Source organism: Phoca vitulina, unplaced genomic scaffold, assembly GCF_004348235.1.
Source record: "Phoca vitulina isolate PV1807 unplaced genomic scaffold, GSC_HSeal_1.0 scaffold2, whole genome shotgun sequence".
NCBI classification, from domain to species: domain Eukaryota; kingdom Metazoa; phylum Chordata; class Mammalia; order Carnivora; family Phocidae; genus Phoca; species Phoca vitulina.
The window spans coordinates 44,832,276-44,851,019 of record NW_022589705.1 but is presented as its reverse complement, the minus strand read 5'-3'; the positions used below and the strand labels follow the sequence as shown (position 1 = coordinate 44,851,019).

General features: G+C 35.1%; 1 protein-coding gene across 10 annotated transcripts in view; it reads left to right on the top strand.

The window, feature by feature from the left end:
* Positions 1-18,744, top strand: part of LRRC7 (leucine rich repeat containing 7) — a 533,169-nt gene that overhangs the window by 191,854 nt on the left and 322,571 nt on the right. For all 10 annotated transcript variants that reach the window (XM_032426318.1, XM_032426311.1, XM_032426345.1 and 7 more), the window contains exon 3: positions 17,999-18,201. In XM_032426318.1, the coding sequence (XP_032282209.1) occupies positions 17,999-18,201 (203 nt within the window). The remainder of the gene's footprint in view (positions 1-17,998; positions 18,202-18,744) is intronic.

Sequence of the window (18,744 nt, the reverse complement as noted above, 5' to 3'; positions counted from 1 at the left end):
ATATATATATATATATATATATATATATATATATGTATATATCTCACATCTTCTTTATCCATTCATCTGTCAATGGACATCTCGGTTCTTTCCATAATTTGGCTATTGTGGACATTGCTGCTATAAATATTAGGGTGCAGATGCCCCTCGGATCACAATGTTTGTATCCTTTTGGGTAAATGTCGATGATATTTTTAAAAAGAAAAATAATGCTTTTGCCTCTTACTCTGATATTGAGGTAGTAAGGTTGTATGTATTTACTCTATTTCTATTTAAAAGTGGAAAATATCTAAAATATATGATTACATGCTCTTTAATTTCTATACTGTGCTCAGTTATGTCTGTTATAATATATATAAAATAGACCATAATACTCATGATAACAAGCAGAAAAAAACTAATTATTCTAAATATATTCCCTTTACTTTAGGGAAAATATTTTTAAAATATAAATGAAATGCTTATTCTAAGAAGCTAAAAAGATTACTCTAATTACCTGGTATATTCATTTATGTCAGCGTCCATAATCCCTACTCTGAACTGGGCATGCTCTTAACCTCAGCATACACATACAAACACACAAACATGATGCATATAAATTCATTTAATGAATTCCTTTCTAATATTCTTAAAGACTAAGCAGATGGTCCAGGAGAATAATGAAATTATGTTACTTTTCTGCTTCAGATTAGATTTGGCCTTTGGTTCAGCGCCAGTCTAGGAAGACAGTTGTTGCTACTCACGGAGAAAATAGGTACATTTTGTGTCCATTGATGCTCATTGCTGTACCTTGTTTTGTTCTACATACATCTAGAAAATGTGAAATAGAAGGAAGATTTGTTCAGACAACATTCATATGTTTATATCACTATAATTGCTAGAGGTGGATTGAGTTCTAACTGGGTTCATGAAACAAAGTAAAACATTGAATTCATATTACTATAAGAATTATTTGCTCTGTGGCATCCTGTATTAGTAATAAAAGTAAATATTCTTGGTTTAAGCTTGGTACAAAATTCTAAGGTCAGTTAACAGAAGTGCTATCAAGAGGCATTTCCATTTGAAAGGATCCATTAGTGACAATAGAGAACAAAATCTTAGAATTTTTTTCTTCCCCATTTATTCATGCTATTATAAAAACCCTTCCATGAAAACACAATCAAATGAGACATTAAATTTTATTAACCCTTCACATATAAAGATGTATCCTTTATATAGTTATTTATATCATTCTCTTTAGTGCACCCACCTGCTCAAAAATCATGGCCGATCATACACTTAACAAAAATATCTTGATTATTCACACACTGTTCTGCAACTATACCTGAGAATGAGACTAATTATTTAAAGGAGACTCTTTCTGTGACTGAAAAAATGAGACAGCTATGGGATTGGCAGAAGCCCTTATCCAAGAGGGGAGAAGAGCATTCCCAAAGGTGTTATTTAAAGGCAGTGATTGGTAAAAAATAAAAATTTTCCTATTTGTAAGCCATTGAGTTAAGTTCATTCAACAAACTGATTTTATAAGCATAAATTAAAAAGGAACAAATAAAGGAAAAGATTATAAACACCTCAAATTGTACTTTGTTCTATCAAGCTGACAATGAAAATAAACTGATAACATCTGCTATGCAAAGAAATAGGTATCATATATAATACTCTGGATAGTATTAATTGGTACAATAATTGAGCAATTTTGTAATATTTATCAAAAAGAGTAAAAGTGTATAAATTCTTTTCACCTAGTAAATGCATAAGAACTTGTATTTGAAATTGTTTATGAAGGCATTAGTTATAATTGGGGAAAATGGCAAACATAAATTTATAGGAAATATGTTTCCAGGAACTTTTAATGATATGCGAAAATGTTCATAGTTTAATGCTAAGTAGAAAAGCACAAGACAAAACAATATATTTAATTTTAATAATATACAAATGTGTTGTAAGTTTGTGCATGTGTGTATGTGTATGTATGCATGTATTTAGAGTACAACCTTAAATGAATGATAGAAAATACTCCAATATGTTTATAGTGCTGGATTTCTGGATGATGGAAATGTAGTGAATTTTATTATACTTTACTATATTTTCCAAATTCTTAATAATAAATATGCATTACTTTTATATTCTAAAGAAAATAACAAGTGAGATTCTAAGTAGCAATATTTTGATTAAACAGAATTATGTGACCACAATGTCTAAACAGCTCTTCTCTCATTAGTCTTAATTTTTCTCTCTGCCAGTATGATCATGATCATTAGAAAATTATCACTCAGATATATTTCACACGATCTGGTAGTTAATAGTGTACTTTCAAGGTAATATAGTTTCTATTTCTATTCTCTTTCAAACGTTCTTCAATTTACTTCCATTATCAGTTTAGGATGTCCATATTGAAATATAGTGCTCTCTCTTTTCTATTAGAACTTCTCCTTCTAAATAAGATATACCCATCCTTTTCAAATGATAGCCACCATATCAATTTTTCAAGACACTTTTGAAATCTTTATTTAAGTCTTTGGGTTAAATTTTTAGGTTCAAGTAGTTTATTATATTCATTATGTGTAACGTTTTTATATGACACAGAGAGAGAGGGAGAGCACAAGCAGGGGGAGAGTCGGGGGGGGGGGAAGCAGGCTCCCTGCCGAGCAGATAGCCCGATGAGGGACTTGATCCAGGACCCTGAGATCATGACCTGAGCTGAAGGCAGATGTTAAACCAACTGAGCCCCCCAGGTGCCGCATCACTATGTGTGTTGATGAAAGACATTGAGAGCCATTTCTTTTCCAACATGTTTATTTCTGAGAATGAGGGGGTAACCTATCCATTTTGTTCTTTTTGTGATGTCACATATGTTGTTCTTCAGAGTGTCTAATTTTATACTTTTGTTGGACAATTTTAGCTGCACCTGAAATTGCAGTTTTAAGTCTTCTTCAAACAGTTGGTGAATCTAAGGCCAAACAAAAGTTCCATCTTTGCCTCTACTCATTAATCTATACAAAGAGAATTTCATATTGCATGTCTGTCTTGGATTAGGAGAACAGCACCAACAACAAAAGACAGAGCTTATGATCTAATTAAGAACTCACACTACCTCAAGAGATTGACAAAAAAAAAAAAAAACCAATTGTAATAAGTGTTTGCCTTATTGGGCCCTGATTTTTATAGACATTGGAGAAGAGCCACCTAACTTTTGAATGGAAGCTGAAGAAAGGAGTTGTGTTAGTTTGCTAGGGCTGCTGTAACAAAGACCCCAAACTAGATGGCTCAAACAAAAGAAATTCATTGTCTCATAATTCTGGAGGCTAGAAATACTAAATCAAGTCTTGTCAGTGTTGATTGCTTAGGAAGACTGTGAGGGATGGATCTGTTCCAGAACTGTCTCCTTGGCTTATAGATGGATCTCTTCTCCATGTCCCTTTACATCTTCCCTCTGTGGTGCATCTCTCTCTTCACACGGTCTTCTTTTTATAAAAATACCAGTGATATTAGAGTAGGGTCCCACACTACTCTGGTATGATTTCATCTGAACTAATTACACATGCAGCAAACTTATTTTCAAATTCTGAGGTACTAAAGGGTAGCACTTCAACACATGAATTTTAGGAGGATAAAATTCACTTATAACAGGGATAGTAGAGGAAAATTCTTCTACAAGGATAATCCCTGAGTTTAGTTGAAAATGGTAAGGAAGAGATGATCTGGCAAGAGAGTTCAGGAGAATAGGAAATACAAAGGCACAAAAGCAGGAACGTAAGGTGTGAGTGTGGTTTGGAAGGAGACTGTAGTTTTGGCAGAGGCTTATATATTCACAACTCAGTTATATAGGATTGGTAGTAAAGGTAGCAGGGAGACTGAAGAATTTTACATGTGTTCTGAGTTTGAATTTTAGAAATGTTTACTTTGGTAGCACTGTGATCTTTGTGAGGTAAACTCTGTCTACCAAAAGGACCCCATTATTTAGGCATGCTCTTTCATTCCAAGAGCTCTCCTGCCTTTTTTTTTTTTTTTTTAAAGATTTTTATTTATTTATTGAGAGAGAGAGAATGATAGAGCATGAGAGGGTGGAGGGTCAGAGGGAGAAGCAGACTCCCTGCTGAGCAGGGAGCCCGATGCGGGACTCGATCCTGGGACTCCAGGATCATGACCTGAGCCGAAGGCAGTTGCTTAACCAACTGAGCCACTCAGGCGCCCTCTCCTGCCTTTTTAAAGTCTTTTCCAATTCTCTTTGCAAAAAGTTTGCTCCTGATTTTAATTCTCTTAATTTTCTCAAATCCTGTTGCGTTTCACCATTTCCTAAATAATTTAATTCAGTAAGAATTTAAACAAACAACAAAAATCCCATATATAGCATTTATTATTTACAACATGAATAAAGATAAGTATTTAAATAAGATGTTTAATTTGTTGTGTGAAATTGTACTTTTAATCTCATATCACAGAGTAACAATGAAAAAATCTCAGAATCATAACAAAGTAGTTCCATTTTAAAATGAGTCTGATTCTGCCATGTTAACTTTCACGAACATTTCATTCAACAATTATTAAATCTCTGAGTGCATTATCATATGCCTTTAACTTCCTGGCAGAAAGCTTAAATTAATTTTTCTTTTATATTAACTCTTTTTTCAGCCTGAGGGTGACATCAAGTAGGCTTATATGTTTCATGAATCTCTTAAAATCTTTCCAATTATAAAGTAACTGCCTAGATTTATACCCAAAGCAACCTAATTGATTAAAAGATTATCACTACAAGCCCTGTTTATTAGTTGAGCTTCAGAACTGTAACATTTGCTCTGTCCTGAAGGCACAAGTACCACCATCAACAGCATTAATTAAAATATTAACAAACACAGATAATATTAGAAGTTACCTATAGTTACGATTGAAGAATGAGTATAAAGCAGCATGAAATATCATCTAAAAATGCTGTCTTCAATCTGCTTATATCAGATTGAAAGCCTAGGTCTTTTATCATGTCTTGTGAAGGGCACCATATTGACATGTGTCAACATCACAAAAGGCAAGGAATCCCTGAGATGAGACAACTACATGAAAAATACTTTCTTACCAGCTCCTACTAAAGCTCCTACTCAAGAAGATGTGAACGACTTCACATAAATTGACTCTTTACAAAAATAAGTGTTGGCCATCATATACCCAGATTTTCATTAAATAAAATATTTAATTAAACTATATCTAAATGTACTATATGTATCTCTGGCTTTTCCATAAATCATGCTGAATAATTGATCTTTTCTTATTAACTCAGTCATCATTAAGAACATAAACCATTGTCTTATATCATAGTATAAAAATATCTCAGGAGATATTAAGGTATAAAACCATCATCTGAGTAATTTATTCAAGGATGAGATAAGTGATTAGGCTAAGGTTCCAACCAAACGTAACTTTCTAGTTATTAAATAGCTTATATCTGACTATTTCCATTCTATTCTCTTATTCTGTATCTCTATATAAACAGGTCTTCAGATCCTATTCCAGAAACATTTTATTTTAGGTTATCACCTTATGAAAGTTAAATCTTTGAGAGTGTCCTAATGCTTAGAAATTTGTTTCTTCATACTAATCTTGGCTGAGGTTCACAACTTGCCTGAAAGCAACATTCGTCAAGAAATATAACTGTAACAGTTTTTTAAAGAATCAGAACTTTTCGGAACACTAGGGTGGCTCAGTCTGTTAAGCGTCTGCCTTCGGCTCAGGTCATGATCTCAGGGTTCTGGGATCGAGTCCTGAATCGGGCTCCTTGCACCAGGGGGAGCCTGCTTCTCCCTCTGCCTGCCCTTCCCCCTGCTTGTGCGCTCTCTCTCTCTCTATCTCTCTCTGACAAATAAATAAATAAAATCTTAAAAAAAAAAAGAATTAGAACTTTTCCCTGAACTTGAGCTATTTTTAATCTAATCTTGAAGTTTGCTTTCTACTGTCTTCTATAGCTATATTTGCATATTTAAGTAAATCAGTAGATAAAAATTCTAAGACAGGATGTGTGGACAGAAAAGAATAGAACTATTAAAATATTGTTATTCATCTATGTGGTACAATAAGGAGAAATTTTGAGTAAACTTGTATATGCCATTACTTTATTACAAATCTTCTCTCAAGAGATTTTTTTTCCAGATTGATTCTATAATCCTTAGGTTGATGTTCTTTAGGGTAGTTAGTGATAAGCTGACAATATAAACGGTAAGGAGAAGGAAGACAAGGAAAGCAGCCTTAGTTATAGTCTGGAACGGTTAGAGAAGACTTTAAAAAGAAAAAATTTGATCTTCCATGAATGATCCAAACTCAATTACTGTGGATTTTTTTTCTAACAGCACGCACTGTGACTAGTAGGCAAGGAAATAAATAAAGAGTAAAACAAAATATTCCATATATTATTCCAAGAAGTTCCAATTCACAGAATTTTGTAACATCTGGTACTGTGATGTTTTAAGACCTGCAAACAAATTATAATAGCCAACAAATAAAATCATTCAGCATTATTTATAAAGATGTAAAGGTGTTACCATAGATTGGCTGGATGAGTTTAGATGAAGAAAATGGATAAGGGACATTCAGTATTGGGAGTGGTGTAAGCTAGGAATAGAATTGGAAAAATATACTTGTAGAAGTAAAATAGCTGAAAAATTAGGTTGAAGACAGCTTGAATGGCAAGCTAAAGAATCTTGTAGACTAGCCTTTCCTAAAATGTGTGATTCAGAATACCAAATCCTAATTACAGTGATAAACTTAAAGTTTTTAACTTTTTAATTTTTAAAAAAATGGTTTAGGAAACACTGGTTTGAACAAAGATAAGCATAATTCTTTATCACAAGACCTCTCTGAGCCCTTAATATGCTAATGTACACTGCTTATTTCTTGGAGGAAAATACAACCGAAGAACATGGGCTGGGAAATAATGCTGTTGAAAATGTGATGCAGTGAAGCTTCTAGAACTGGGGAATGGACATACATTTTAGAAAATTAAATCAAGATATTTAATATAAGTGACAATATATAAAATGATAAAGCACTAATATTTTCTTGTACACCAATTATCATAATGTACAATTACAGATTTATTTGAAAAACTTTTTATTTAATATTCATCTCCCTCACAATCCAGTGAATTCATTAGAGCAGTGACCAGAGTTCTTTTACTCACTGGTATTTCCTACATATAGCCCAGTACCTAGCACATTGTAGACATTTAATAAATATTTGTTGAATAAATTATTGTAGAGGAAAGATACCTGGAAATAGTATACTTTTGTTCAGTATTATTTCACCAATGCTCCTAGGAGATGGCAAGGGTCTGAACTAGATTGAGTGCATGGTAAAAAAAGGAAGGGGAAGATGTGAAATGTTTAATATAGAAGAAGGAAAAAAAGGAGCAGTAAAAGATGACTCCAAGGTACAGAATTGAGAGAATGAAAACACAACTAATCAAAACAAGAAATCAAGAAAGAAAGCAGTGTCTGGTACAGAGTAGGAGCTTAATAAATACTTCCAAATTCTGCCTTAGACAAGTTGAGTGTTAGTTAAAGATTGGTAGTTCGTTAAGCAGTTAGGAACTACATCAGGGATAATGGTTTATATTAGAAATCATTCATAGAAACTCTTTGAAGTCTCTTTGAAGTCAGCAGATGAAAATTCCTGGGAAGAATGTGCAGAGAGAGAAAGGAGCATTGCTATTCTTAAAATAAGTAACTTGTCTAAAAGCAGAACTTAGAAATATTTAATAAGCTCCTTCTTGGTACCAGGCATCATGCTTTCCTTCTTGATTTCTTGTTTTGACTGCTGGTGTAATAATATCCGCATTAAAGACCGTAAAGGGGTTTGTCCCAATATCAGTCCATCGATCTTCATGAAGATAAATTGGTTTGCTTGTATTGGTAGCAAATCAAACCATGTGTAACAGTTGTAGGCTTTCAGATATTGTAATGATAAAATGAAAACAAACCCATGAAATCTGAGTATTTTTGAAATATAATTATTTCAACAGTCAAAAAACAAAGAAAGAAGCCTCAGATGTTCCACTTAGAGTCCTAGAATCACCATGTATGTTGTCTGGATAAGGGGGTTTCAGAGACATACTTGTGGTTAGGTAATGGCTTTAAAGATGTTTCTTGAAGTAGGACATGGAGAGAGCTTGGCAGGTTTCCATATCCCTGTGGCACACTTAGTGAAGCAAAGGGTTTCTCAGCAAATAAATTAGAAACATTGTCATTTGAAAAATGTAAGACTGTGCCAACTAATGAGGACAGCCAGAGTATTTATCACAAATATTGGAAAGATTGGACTTTCTTTTGTCCTTTTATCTTTCCAGGTATGGAATATTAGGTAAGGATAACATGGACAAACATGGGTCTAAAATCCTAGGGAACACAGTGGTATTGAAATTAAGGTGTTTTGATACACATATTCTTATTGTTTGAGTCAACTACTGCAGGCATAATTTTCAAGTGGTTGAAATTATCTTTCATTTAATCAATAGAGAAGGATTTGAAGAATATAGCAAGATGAATCTTTTTGTTACTTCACCTAGGTTAGTCCAGGTTAGCAAGCCCTACTGTAAAATTGCATTTGGCTCTGGGACAGTGTTGAAAGGAAGGTATTGACTGCACACAATGGTACAGAAAAAGAAAAATCCTCTTTAGCAATTCAATTTAGGTTAAATATATATGATTCAGGAGAGAAGAGAATCATGCAGTGACCTGAGAATGTAGAAAAGGATTCTCTTATCTTATATTTCAAGGAATTTACTGGTAGGGCTTTAACAGAAAGAGATGAATACTTGTTTACCTATTTTCCTCTTGCCTTTTAAATCCCTTTGAAAACTGAAAATCTAAGAATTACTTTTTTGGATGTGTGCTAAGGATCCGTGTTAACACAGGCAGTCAGTTTGCTTCTGAGTCAAAGTCCAAACACTGGATGTGAAGCTACATGCCCTCTGTGGTATCCTGGGCATTGGTCATGTTTCAGAGAAAAGCAAATACTTGCTTCATGTAACCTATATGTGCGTTCTTGTGTTTTGTGCTCTTCCTAAAACACTTTCTCCATTTTACCTTACTACATTTCCATCCCTTTGATATTCAAAAAAGTCTTTTTTTTTTTTATTGACTGATTCCTAGATATTTCCCTAACTGCTACTCTTCATTCCGTTTTGTACCTGTGAAATATTTTATGTGTAAATCATTGTCAAGTATGTGCATGTGTGCATGTCTGTGTGTATGTGTGTGTGTGTGTGATAGAACTGCTGGTAAATTCATGTCTTTGTAAATTCTCATATGCTAACCTATATACATGGCTGTTAATGTAATACAGAGTCTGCTAAAGTAAAAAAAAAAATCAATGGCTTTGGAGTAAAAAGATATGAGATCCAATTTCAGGTCTACTAATTATTCTGTATGTGAGCTTATATATATATCACAGACTCACTAAACTTTAGTTTACTCTTAAAATATGGAAAACAACATATGAATACTTATTTCTTGTCATAAAAGCAAGCTGATAGATTGTAAATTGGTTTGAAATTTTCAAAAATCTGTACAAACAGAAGTCATTATAATCATGTTTAGCTCCTATGTTGATTAATAGTTAATATTTTTAAAGTACACTAAACCAGATACTAGACAAGTGGCTGGAAATATACATTGTTGTACAGGCTAGCCATGGTCCCTGTCTTCACAGACCTTTTAATCTAGTGAACAAGATTGATATTGAATATGTTATTGAAATGTAATCAAAGGGAATTGCAGCATATAGTTGGGACATATCCTCAAGAATCACAGGCTGCTTTGTTGAGTAGAGAGAGGCTATTTTCCCTTAATGTAATTTTTTAAAAGGCGAGGGAAATTGTCCTATATAGAGGCAGCCCTATTTCTGAGGGCCGTAGTAGAAAAAGAAAATTTAGTCTTAGGAATGCAAAGGAAATCATGAATGCAAAGAGCACAGAAAGCAATCAGGAGTGGTACCTACCTGGCCAGGCTGCAAAGGGGGCTGGATGTAAGTGTGAAAGGTAGGAGTCAGACCACAGGACTATATTATACTAGGCAGGCCACAGCAAAACTTTTGGACTTTGCCTAAAGGGCAGAGAGGAGTCATTGAAGTATTTGCAGCAAGAAGGTGACATATTTGTGTTTTATAAGGTCACTCCAGCTGTACTGTGGTGGAAGAACAATAGACAAGTATAAATGTAAGAGTTAATAGTTTGAGCTAGGTTGCTGGGCACTTGAAATGAAGAAAAATAGGCTTGATTGAGGAAATATTCAAGCTATTTAATCGTTAATACTTGATGATTGTGAGGGATGTGGAGTGTGGGAACTAGAGGAGTCAAGAACAATGCCAAGGTTTCTATCTTGAGAAACTGGGTGAATGGTATTGCTGTTCACTGAGATTGAGAACACAGGAAGAGGACGAGGTTTGGGCAGAACAGTAATTGCTAACCCTTAGTGAACGCTTAAAACCTGAAGTCACAATTCTACATACAGTGCTTTGTATGTACTCTGTTATTTGGCAGATGACTAAACATAGGTATAAAATAATGTGCCGACTCACACAGCCAGAGTCCAAGCTCTTGACCATGATGATGTGCTCTGTACCTTTCAAGAGCATCACATTAATTTTGAACATGTTATGTTTGAGATGCCCTTAAAACATAAAGTGGAAATGATGAAAGAAATAAATCTGAGTAGAGATAAAAGAAATTTTACGACCACCTATTATCAAAGTTAAATGAAGTCGGCTGAATGAAGATTGTAAAGGAAGAGAGTGTGTAGTTAGAAAGGCAACAAGCCTGGGGCAGGGGGAGGGAAGAGGAGCATATCTAATATTATAAATCTCAGTGTTTGGTAGAGAAGATGGCACCTTCTCAAAAGACTGAAATGGGGGTGCCTGGGTGGCTCAGTCGTTAAGCGTCTGCCTTCGGCTCAGGTCATGGTCCCAGGGTCCTGGGATCGAGCCCTGCATCGGGCTCCCTGCTCCACGGGTAGCCTGCTTCTCCCTCTCCCACTCCCCCTGCTTGTGTTCCCTCTTTCGCTGTGTCTCTCTCTGTCAAATAAATAAAAAATCTTTAAAAAAAAAAAAAAAAAGACTGAAATGGAAGAACCAAAGTGGAAGAATAAATGTCAGAAGAGAATCATGTCAGGGGAGCCAAAGAAAGAGAGCATTTCCAGAAGAAGGATGTAGTTCTCTGCCCAATGCTCCTAATAGGTTAAGTAAGAAGAAAGGAAAAGTATGAAAAGGATTAAAAGAGAACTTTATTTTAAATGTGGAAGTTACTCTCTCACCTTCCTTATATATCTATTCTTACAACACAGATTATTCTACTAGACTAAAAGCAACTTTAAAATACATATACTCAGGGCACCTGGGTGACTCAGTGGATAAAAGCATCCAGCTCTTGATTTCAGCTCAGGTCATGATCTCAGGGTCATGAGATCGAGCCCTGTGTCGGGCTCCGCACTTAGTGGAATCTACTTCTCTTCCCTCTTCCTCTGTTCTTCCTGGTGTACTCTCTCTCCCTCTCTCTCTCACATAAATAAGTCTTTAAAAGTAAATAAATAAAAATAAAATATATATAATCATATGGACAGAGAAAATAGAAGAGAAGGCATTAGAAAATAAGAAAATTCAACAAATTTTGAGATGAAAGAGAAGGAAGATGTAGTTAATATCATCTACATACAAAATACACTGTTAGCTACAATCTAAAGTACCCATGAAAGGGTATGAAAATTGATTTACTGCATAGACCTCCTTACAATCTGGGAGACAACAGGTACCAGGCAAGAAACTGAAGGTACTTAGTACTAAAAACAGGAAAATTAACTGAAATACTCTCTATATAAGGCTACATAACTATGCCCCAGGAAGAAAACCAGGATATTCTTTGGCTTGCTGCCAGACCATCCTGCCACAAAACCTATCATGCATATAAAACTTCCAATTAGCATCTTGGAGCTTCACTCTTCAATTCTGAAGGACAGTCAGGGATCACCAGATATTTGTGGAAAACCCCTATTATGAAAGATAAAGATCAAAAGAAACACAGAAAATAGAACTCAGAAATAATGCAAGGAACAGGGGGACAAAGACAAAAAGCCTATAGTTAATATCTTCTGAGAGAAATGAAAATGATATGGCACCCTCAAATACAAACAGGATACTATGTAAAAATAGCATTCAGGAAGCAACAAATAACTTTTGACAGTAAAAATATGCCCTGGATAAAAGATAATACAGCAGATGGATTTAGAAGATCAAGTTGAGAAAATCTCAACTTGAGAAAATAGAATAACAAGACAAAGACACAGAAATTACAAAAGAAAAAAAATAATTGAATTACAGGATGAAAGTAGAAGATAGGTCCTACATCCAACTAATCAAGATTGCAGAAAAAGAGAAAATAAAAACAATGAAGAGGAAAAAATTAACAATTAAATAATGACAGAAAATTTAACAAAATTAAAAGGTAAGTGCTTCCAAAGTGGAAAAGTCCGTCAAGTACCCAGTACAATGGATTAAAAAACACATCAAAGCACATTACCTGAAATTTCAAAAGACTGAAGACAACATAAAAACATAAAAATTCTAAGATGTTCTGGTGGAAGGGAAAATCACGGAATTTTGAATAGTAATGGAACTGGATTTCCTGGCAACAACTTTAAAAGCTAGAAAATAATAAATTAAAAATGTCTCCAAATTTATGAAGGAAAATTATTTCTGACCTGGAAATATATGTCCAGTCAAACTTTCACTTGTTTGTGGGTGAAATGAAACCATCTTTGGAGACTCATGTACCAGAGATCCTTTCTCAGTAAATTACTAGATGTTACATTCCACCTTGGATATTGTATTCCAATAAGTCCAGAAAGAAAAAGACATGGGATTCAGAGAATAGAAGATGTAACACAAGAAAGAAATAGAAAATTCACAGAATAATAGTGAAGGGAAATTTTAGGATAACATATATATCAGATCTAGAAAAACAGACATTCCAGAGAGGAACAAGAAAATACGGTGTTCCTGAAGGATTATTCCAGGGGGAAAATGACAGATTATACTCACTTGACTATACCAAGAGGAGATAGAGAATTGAATTAATGAATGGTACCTAGAAAAATAAAGCAAAGAAAAAAATAAGGAAATTCTTAAACAAAAAAATGCACAAGAAAAAAAATATGATTGAATTACAGTAGCATATAGTTATAATAAAATAAATACTACTAATTTAAAACAAAATTGCTCTCTCTATATTTTTGCTTGGTTAGAAGTGTGTTGGAATTTGTTATCAGGAAGTTAAACCACCACACTACATGTTAGAAACCTGTAATTGAAAAATTAAGGAGTAGCATTATAATCAAGTTATTTAAAAAATTTAGGATGAAGAAAAGCTCAAAAATTGAAAGTTAGTAATGTAGGGAGCCTAAATCAGGATTAGAAGGAGTTATGATTGAGACAGTCCAGAAATGAGATACCAAAGTTATTAATGGGTGCAGAGGAGTGTTCAAGAGATGGTAAATGAATGGCATGAGAGAGTACGATGTTACTACTAGATAATGAGATCATCAAAGGAAGAGGGGTTTTACAGGAGGAGAGAAGAGTAATAGTTTTTAGAAAGCAAGGGGGATAACAATTCCACTTTCCAGCCCTGAAGTGTTTAAGGGGTGAAAATGTCAACATGCTCCACTTTTGAAGGCTACAAGTCAATCAAGTTTTAGTTGAGACTATGAGGGAGCATTCAGTGAAGAGGACAAGGCTTAATGGATTATCGATCATGGTATAAGGCACATTCTGAGTTCAGAAGGAGTACAGAAGAGGGAAGTTGGGCCAGGGGAAAACGTCAGTACATTGTGGGGATGAGAGAAGGGCCAGAAAAGATGACCAGAGGAGCCTACATTTTGGGACAATGAAAGGGAAAGCAGTCTTAAGTGAACAGAGTTCCAAAAGTCTTAGTGAACAGTGCACCCTCTGGCCAAATGGTTTAGGTGCAAGTCTGGATATTCTTTTTCCTCTTAATTTATATTTAAAAATTTACAGTGGCAGCAACAGACAGGTATGAAGAAATAGTCACATGACTCAACACAATAGGGTGAGTGCTAGGCACAGGGCAACACAGGCATGAACAGTTGATTGTACATCCATCTGTGGGTCAGAGAGGCAGACAGGGCATGACATTACAGCTGTGTGGTTGATGTGACTACTAGTGACTCAAATTAAAAACCTGGGAAGCTTTCGAGACACCTCTCTCTCCCCCCCAGTCTCCCCTCCACCTCTCATTTAATCTATCACCAACACATTGGATTCTGCTTCTTAAATATCTTTCCAATCCATCACTTCTTTTCATCCTTACTGTTACTCTCATAATCTAAGCCATCATCACTTACCTTTACAACTGTAATAACTTGCACAAACATTTACTAGGTGCCTAATATGTGTCAGATATTTACTAGATGCATTTATTGGCTGCCTAATATATGCTAGGTCCCAGGTAGAGACTGGGAAGGCACCAACCGATAATCAGGGATTTCAAGTAAGGTCAAGTAAAATAAGAGTTACAAAACCTTGTGATTCAGGCTCCTAGAAATGTGAAGTATAGGAGTTCAAGAGATAGAAAATAATGAAGAAGAAAGGTCATCTTTTTAATGTTTTTGGTTGGCCTTCTACAGAATACCAAGTGCAAATAACGACCTGAAAGTGATGACTCATGAACCTGTCCTCAAAATATCATTTTATTAATTTTGGGAGTTAAAAGAAGGATAAGTAAGGCTTGGGCTGAATGTCCAACATCTCTTAAACATTTTCTACTTATCTCCCTCCAAATTTGACTTAACCTAAGCAATTTAAAAAATAAAATGCTATGTTGTTTTTATAAACTAACACCACTTTCTAGTAATAAACTTATGTTGGTAAGTCAAATAAATCAACCAAAAAAGTTCATGTTTCAAATTAATGCTCATTTAGTACTATTCAGTAGCTGGCAAACTATACTGTGTCTGCGAATTCAAAAATGAATAAAACAAGATATTTTCTTCAAAGAACTTACCTAGAGGAAAATAGAACATGTAATTGGGAAGCAATGTGATTAGTGCTCTGGGAACTCAGAGGAAGATTCTAGTCATTCTTCTTGGAGAGACATTCACAGAGGTAGTGACCTTTTAGTTAGAATGAGAAGTTTTTCCAACAAATTGTCAATAGCTGATGGTGATTGGGAGGGAGGGAGGAGAGCCCTAAATATATTCATTTATTCATTCATGAATTCATTTTTTATTTGTTTGTATTTTTGTTTTGTTTTTTTTAGTTTCAAGTTTTTATTTAAATTCCAGTTAGTTAACATACAGTGTAGGGCGCCTGGGTGGCTCAGTTGGTTAAGCGACTGCCTTCGGCTCAGGTCATGATCCTGGAGTCCCTGGATCGAGTCCCGCATCGGGCTCCCTGCTCGGCAGGGAGTCTGCTTCTCCCTCTGACCCTCCCCCCTCTAATGTGCTTGCTCTCTCTCATTCTCTCTCTCTCAAATAAATAAATTAAAAAAAAAAATCTTTAAAAAAAAAAAAAATACAGTGTAATATTAGTTTCAGGTGTAGAATTTAGTGATTCATCACTTACATACGACACCCAGTGCTCATCACAACCAGTGCCCTCCTTAATACCTATCACCCATTTAACCCATCTCCCCATCCACCTCTCCTCCAGCAACCCTCAGTTTGTTCTCTATAGTTAAGAGTCTATTTCTTGGTTTGCTTCTCTCTTTTCTCCCCATGTTCGTTTGTTTTGTTTCTTAAATTCCACATATGAGTGAAGTCATATGGTATTTGTCTTTCTCTGACTGACTTATTTCACTTAACACAATAGTCTCTAGCTCCATCCATGTCATTGCAAATGGCAAGATTTCGTTCTTTTGGATGGCTGAGTAATATTCCCTTGTATATATACACACACCATATTTTCTTTATCCATTCATCAGTCAATGGACATTTGGGCTCATTCCATAATTTGGCTATTGCTGTGCTGCTGCTATAAACATCGGGGTGCATTTATCCCTTCAAATTAGTATTTTTGTATCCTTTGGGTAAATACATAGCAGTATAATTGCTAGGTTGTCGGGTAGTTCTATTTCTAACTTTTTTGAGGAATCTCCATACTGTTTTCCAGAGTGGCTGCACCAGTTTGCATTCCCACTAACAGTGCAAGAGGGTTCCCCTTTCTCCTCATCCTCTTCAACACCTGTTGTTTTCTGTGTTGTTAATTTTAGGCATTCTGACTGGTGTGAGGTGATATCTCATTGTAATTTTGATTTTTATTTCCCTGATGATGAGTAATGTTGATCATCTTTTCATGTGCCTGTTAGCCATCTATATATCTTCTTTGGAAAAATGTCTATTCATGTCTTCTGCCTATTTTTTAATTGTATTGTTTGTTTTTTGGGTGTTGAATTTTATAAGTTCTTTATAGATTTTGGGTACTAACCCTTTTTCATATATGTCATTTGCAAATATTCTCCCATTCTGTAGGCTACCTTTTAGTTTTGTTGATTGTTTCCTTTGCTGTGCAGAAGCTTTTTATTTTGATGAAGTCCCAATAGTTTATTTTTGCTTTTGTTTCCCTTGCCCCTGGAGATGTGTCTGGTAAGAAGTTTCTACCGCCAACATCAAAGAGGTTACTGCCTGTGTTCTCCTCTGGGATTTTAATGGTTTCCACACTTAGGTCTTTCATCCATCTTGAATATATTTTTGTGTATGGTTTAAGCAAGTGGTCCAGTTTCATTCTTTCGCACAAAGCCATCCAGTTTTCCCAATACCATTTGTTGAAGGAACCATCTTTTTTCCATTGCATATTCTTTCTTGCTTTGTTGAAGATTAGTTGACCATAGAGTGTAAGTCCATTTCTGGGTTTTCCATTCTGTCCCATTGATCTATGTGTCTGTTTTTGTGCCAGTACCATACTGTCTTGATCACTACAGCTTTGTAATATAGCTTGAAGTCTGGAATTGTGATGCCTCCAGCTTTTCTTTTCTTTTTCAAGATTGCTTTGGCTATTTGGGGTCTTTTGGGGTTCCATACAAATTCATTTGTTCATTCTACATTTGTTATTAAATATTTACTGTATATCAAGCAAGACAAATGCAAAATGAATAAAACACAGTTCCTACTCTCAAGAGACTTATAGTCTAGAAGAATAACATGAAAATCAGTGGATTTAATAAAGTGTTGTAGGTGACATGGTACAAGCCTGTGCAAGATTTCATGGCAATTGGTAAGTTTAACCTAGAGAAAGCTGTTACAGAAATTTCTACCATGATTATAAGTTGCTTTCTCCCATTAAAATCATAAGATTCATAAAGATAGGTTCTCATTCTGAAGGAAATAACCAATCCATCTCTAATCTGTAGCTCCAATAGGATAGAAGCTTTGTGAAATTTCATCACTCTATCCCAGTAACTATATCAGTGCCTGGAACATAGTGGTTATTCAATAAACATATGTCCATTAATGGAATGAATTTGTGGATCAAAAAGAGATCATCATAAACCTTATGAAATTTGAATATTTTTACAGAAATGGAAGAAAAAGATGTATTTTTTTCTAACCAATTCCAGATATTTCTGTTCCGCAGTGTAACTTGTCTAAAATTAAAAAAAAAAATTATAGATTTGTGTGTCGAGTGAGAATGTAAGCATGGTAACTGCATTGCACTGAGTCGTGATTGTGTTCTCGCCAGATTCTGCCATTCCCAAGCTGCCTGATGATGGCAAACCTCCTAACCTCTCTGAATTCCATTTCTTTATCTGTTAAATGGGACAAAACCGATTCCACATACCTTGCAGGGCTGTTCAAGTGTTAAGCGATATAATGCACGTGCATGTCCTCTATAAACTTTAAAGTATTACATAATTATAAAATATATACCGAAGTTAAATTTCTATGGCTCTATTCTTGCAGGAGTGCCCTCCAAATTCAGTCAATTAAGCAGAGTTATTTTCTGTCTGTTTCTGTAGTGCAGTGCCTGGAGATGACCACCAAGCGGAAAATCATCGGCCGACTGGTGCCGTGCCGATGTTTCCGAGGTGAAGAAGAAATCATCTCAGTTTTAGACTACTCCCACTGCAGTCTTCAGCAGGTCCCGAAGGAGGTCTTTAACTTCGAGCGGACATTAGAGGAGCTTTATCTAGATGCCAATCAAATCGAAGAGCTACCCAAGGTAATCTTTGACAACCTGAGATGTACACCGTAAATGAGTATTTTGTGATATCCAAAGACTTGGTATAAGGATAATGTTGATTATAGCCTTCTCGCTGAATAACTGGCAAGTTTTTCAAACTGCTGTAACTTTTTCCAATATGCTTGTTGGTACCTCTTAATACCACTTCATTTGTAAATTCATGTGATGAGTATGACCAATTGAACTCCATGGAAATCGTTTTATGAATTATTCCTCATTTTATTTATTTATTTTTTTAAAAAATGAGTTGGTTTTTTCTTTTCTTTCTTTTTTTTTTTTTTTTATTTATTTGACAGAGAGAGACACAGTGAGAGAGGGAACACAAGCAGGGGGGAATGGGAGAGGGAGAAGCAGGCTTCCCGCAGAGCAGGGAGCCTGATGAGGGGCTGCATCCTAGGACCCTGGGATCATGACCTGAGCCGAAGGCAGACGCTTAACAACTGAGCCACCCAGGTGCCCCTTATTTATTTTTTAAAGATTTTATTTTTCGTTTATTTGAGAGTGAGAGAGTGTGAGAGAGAG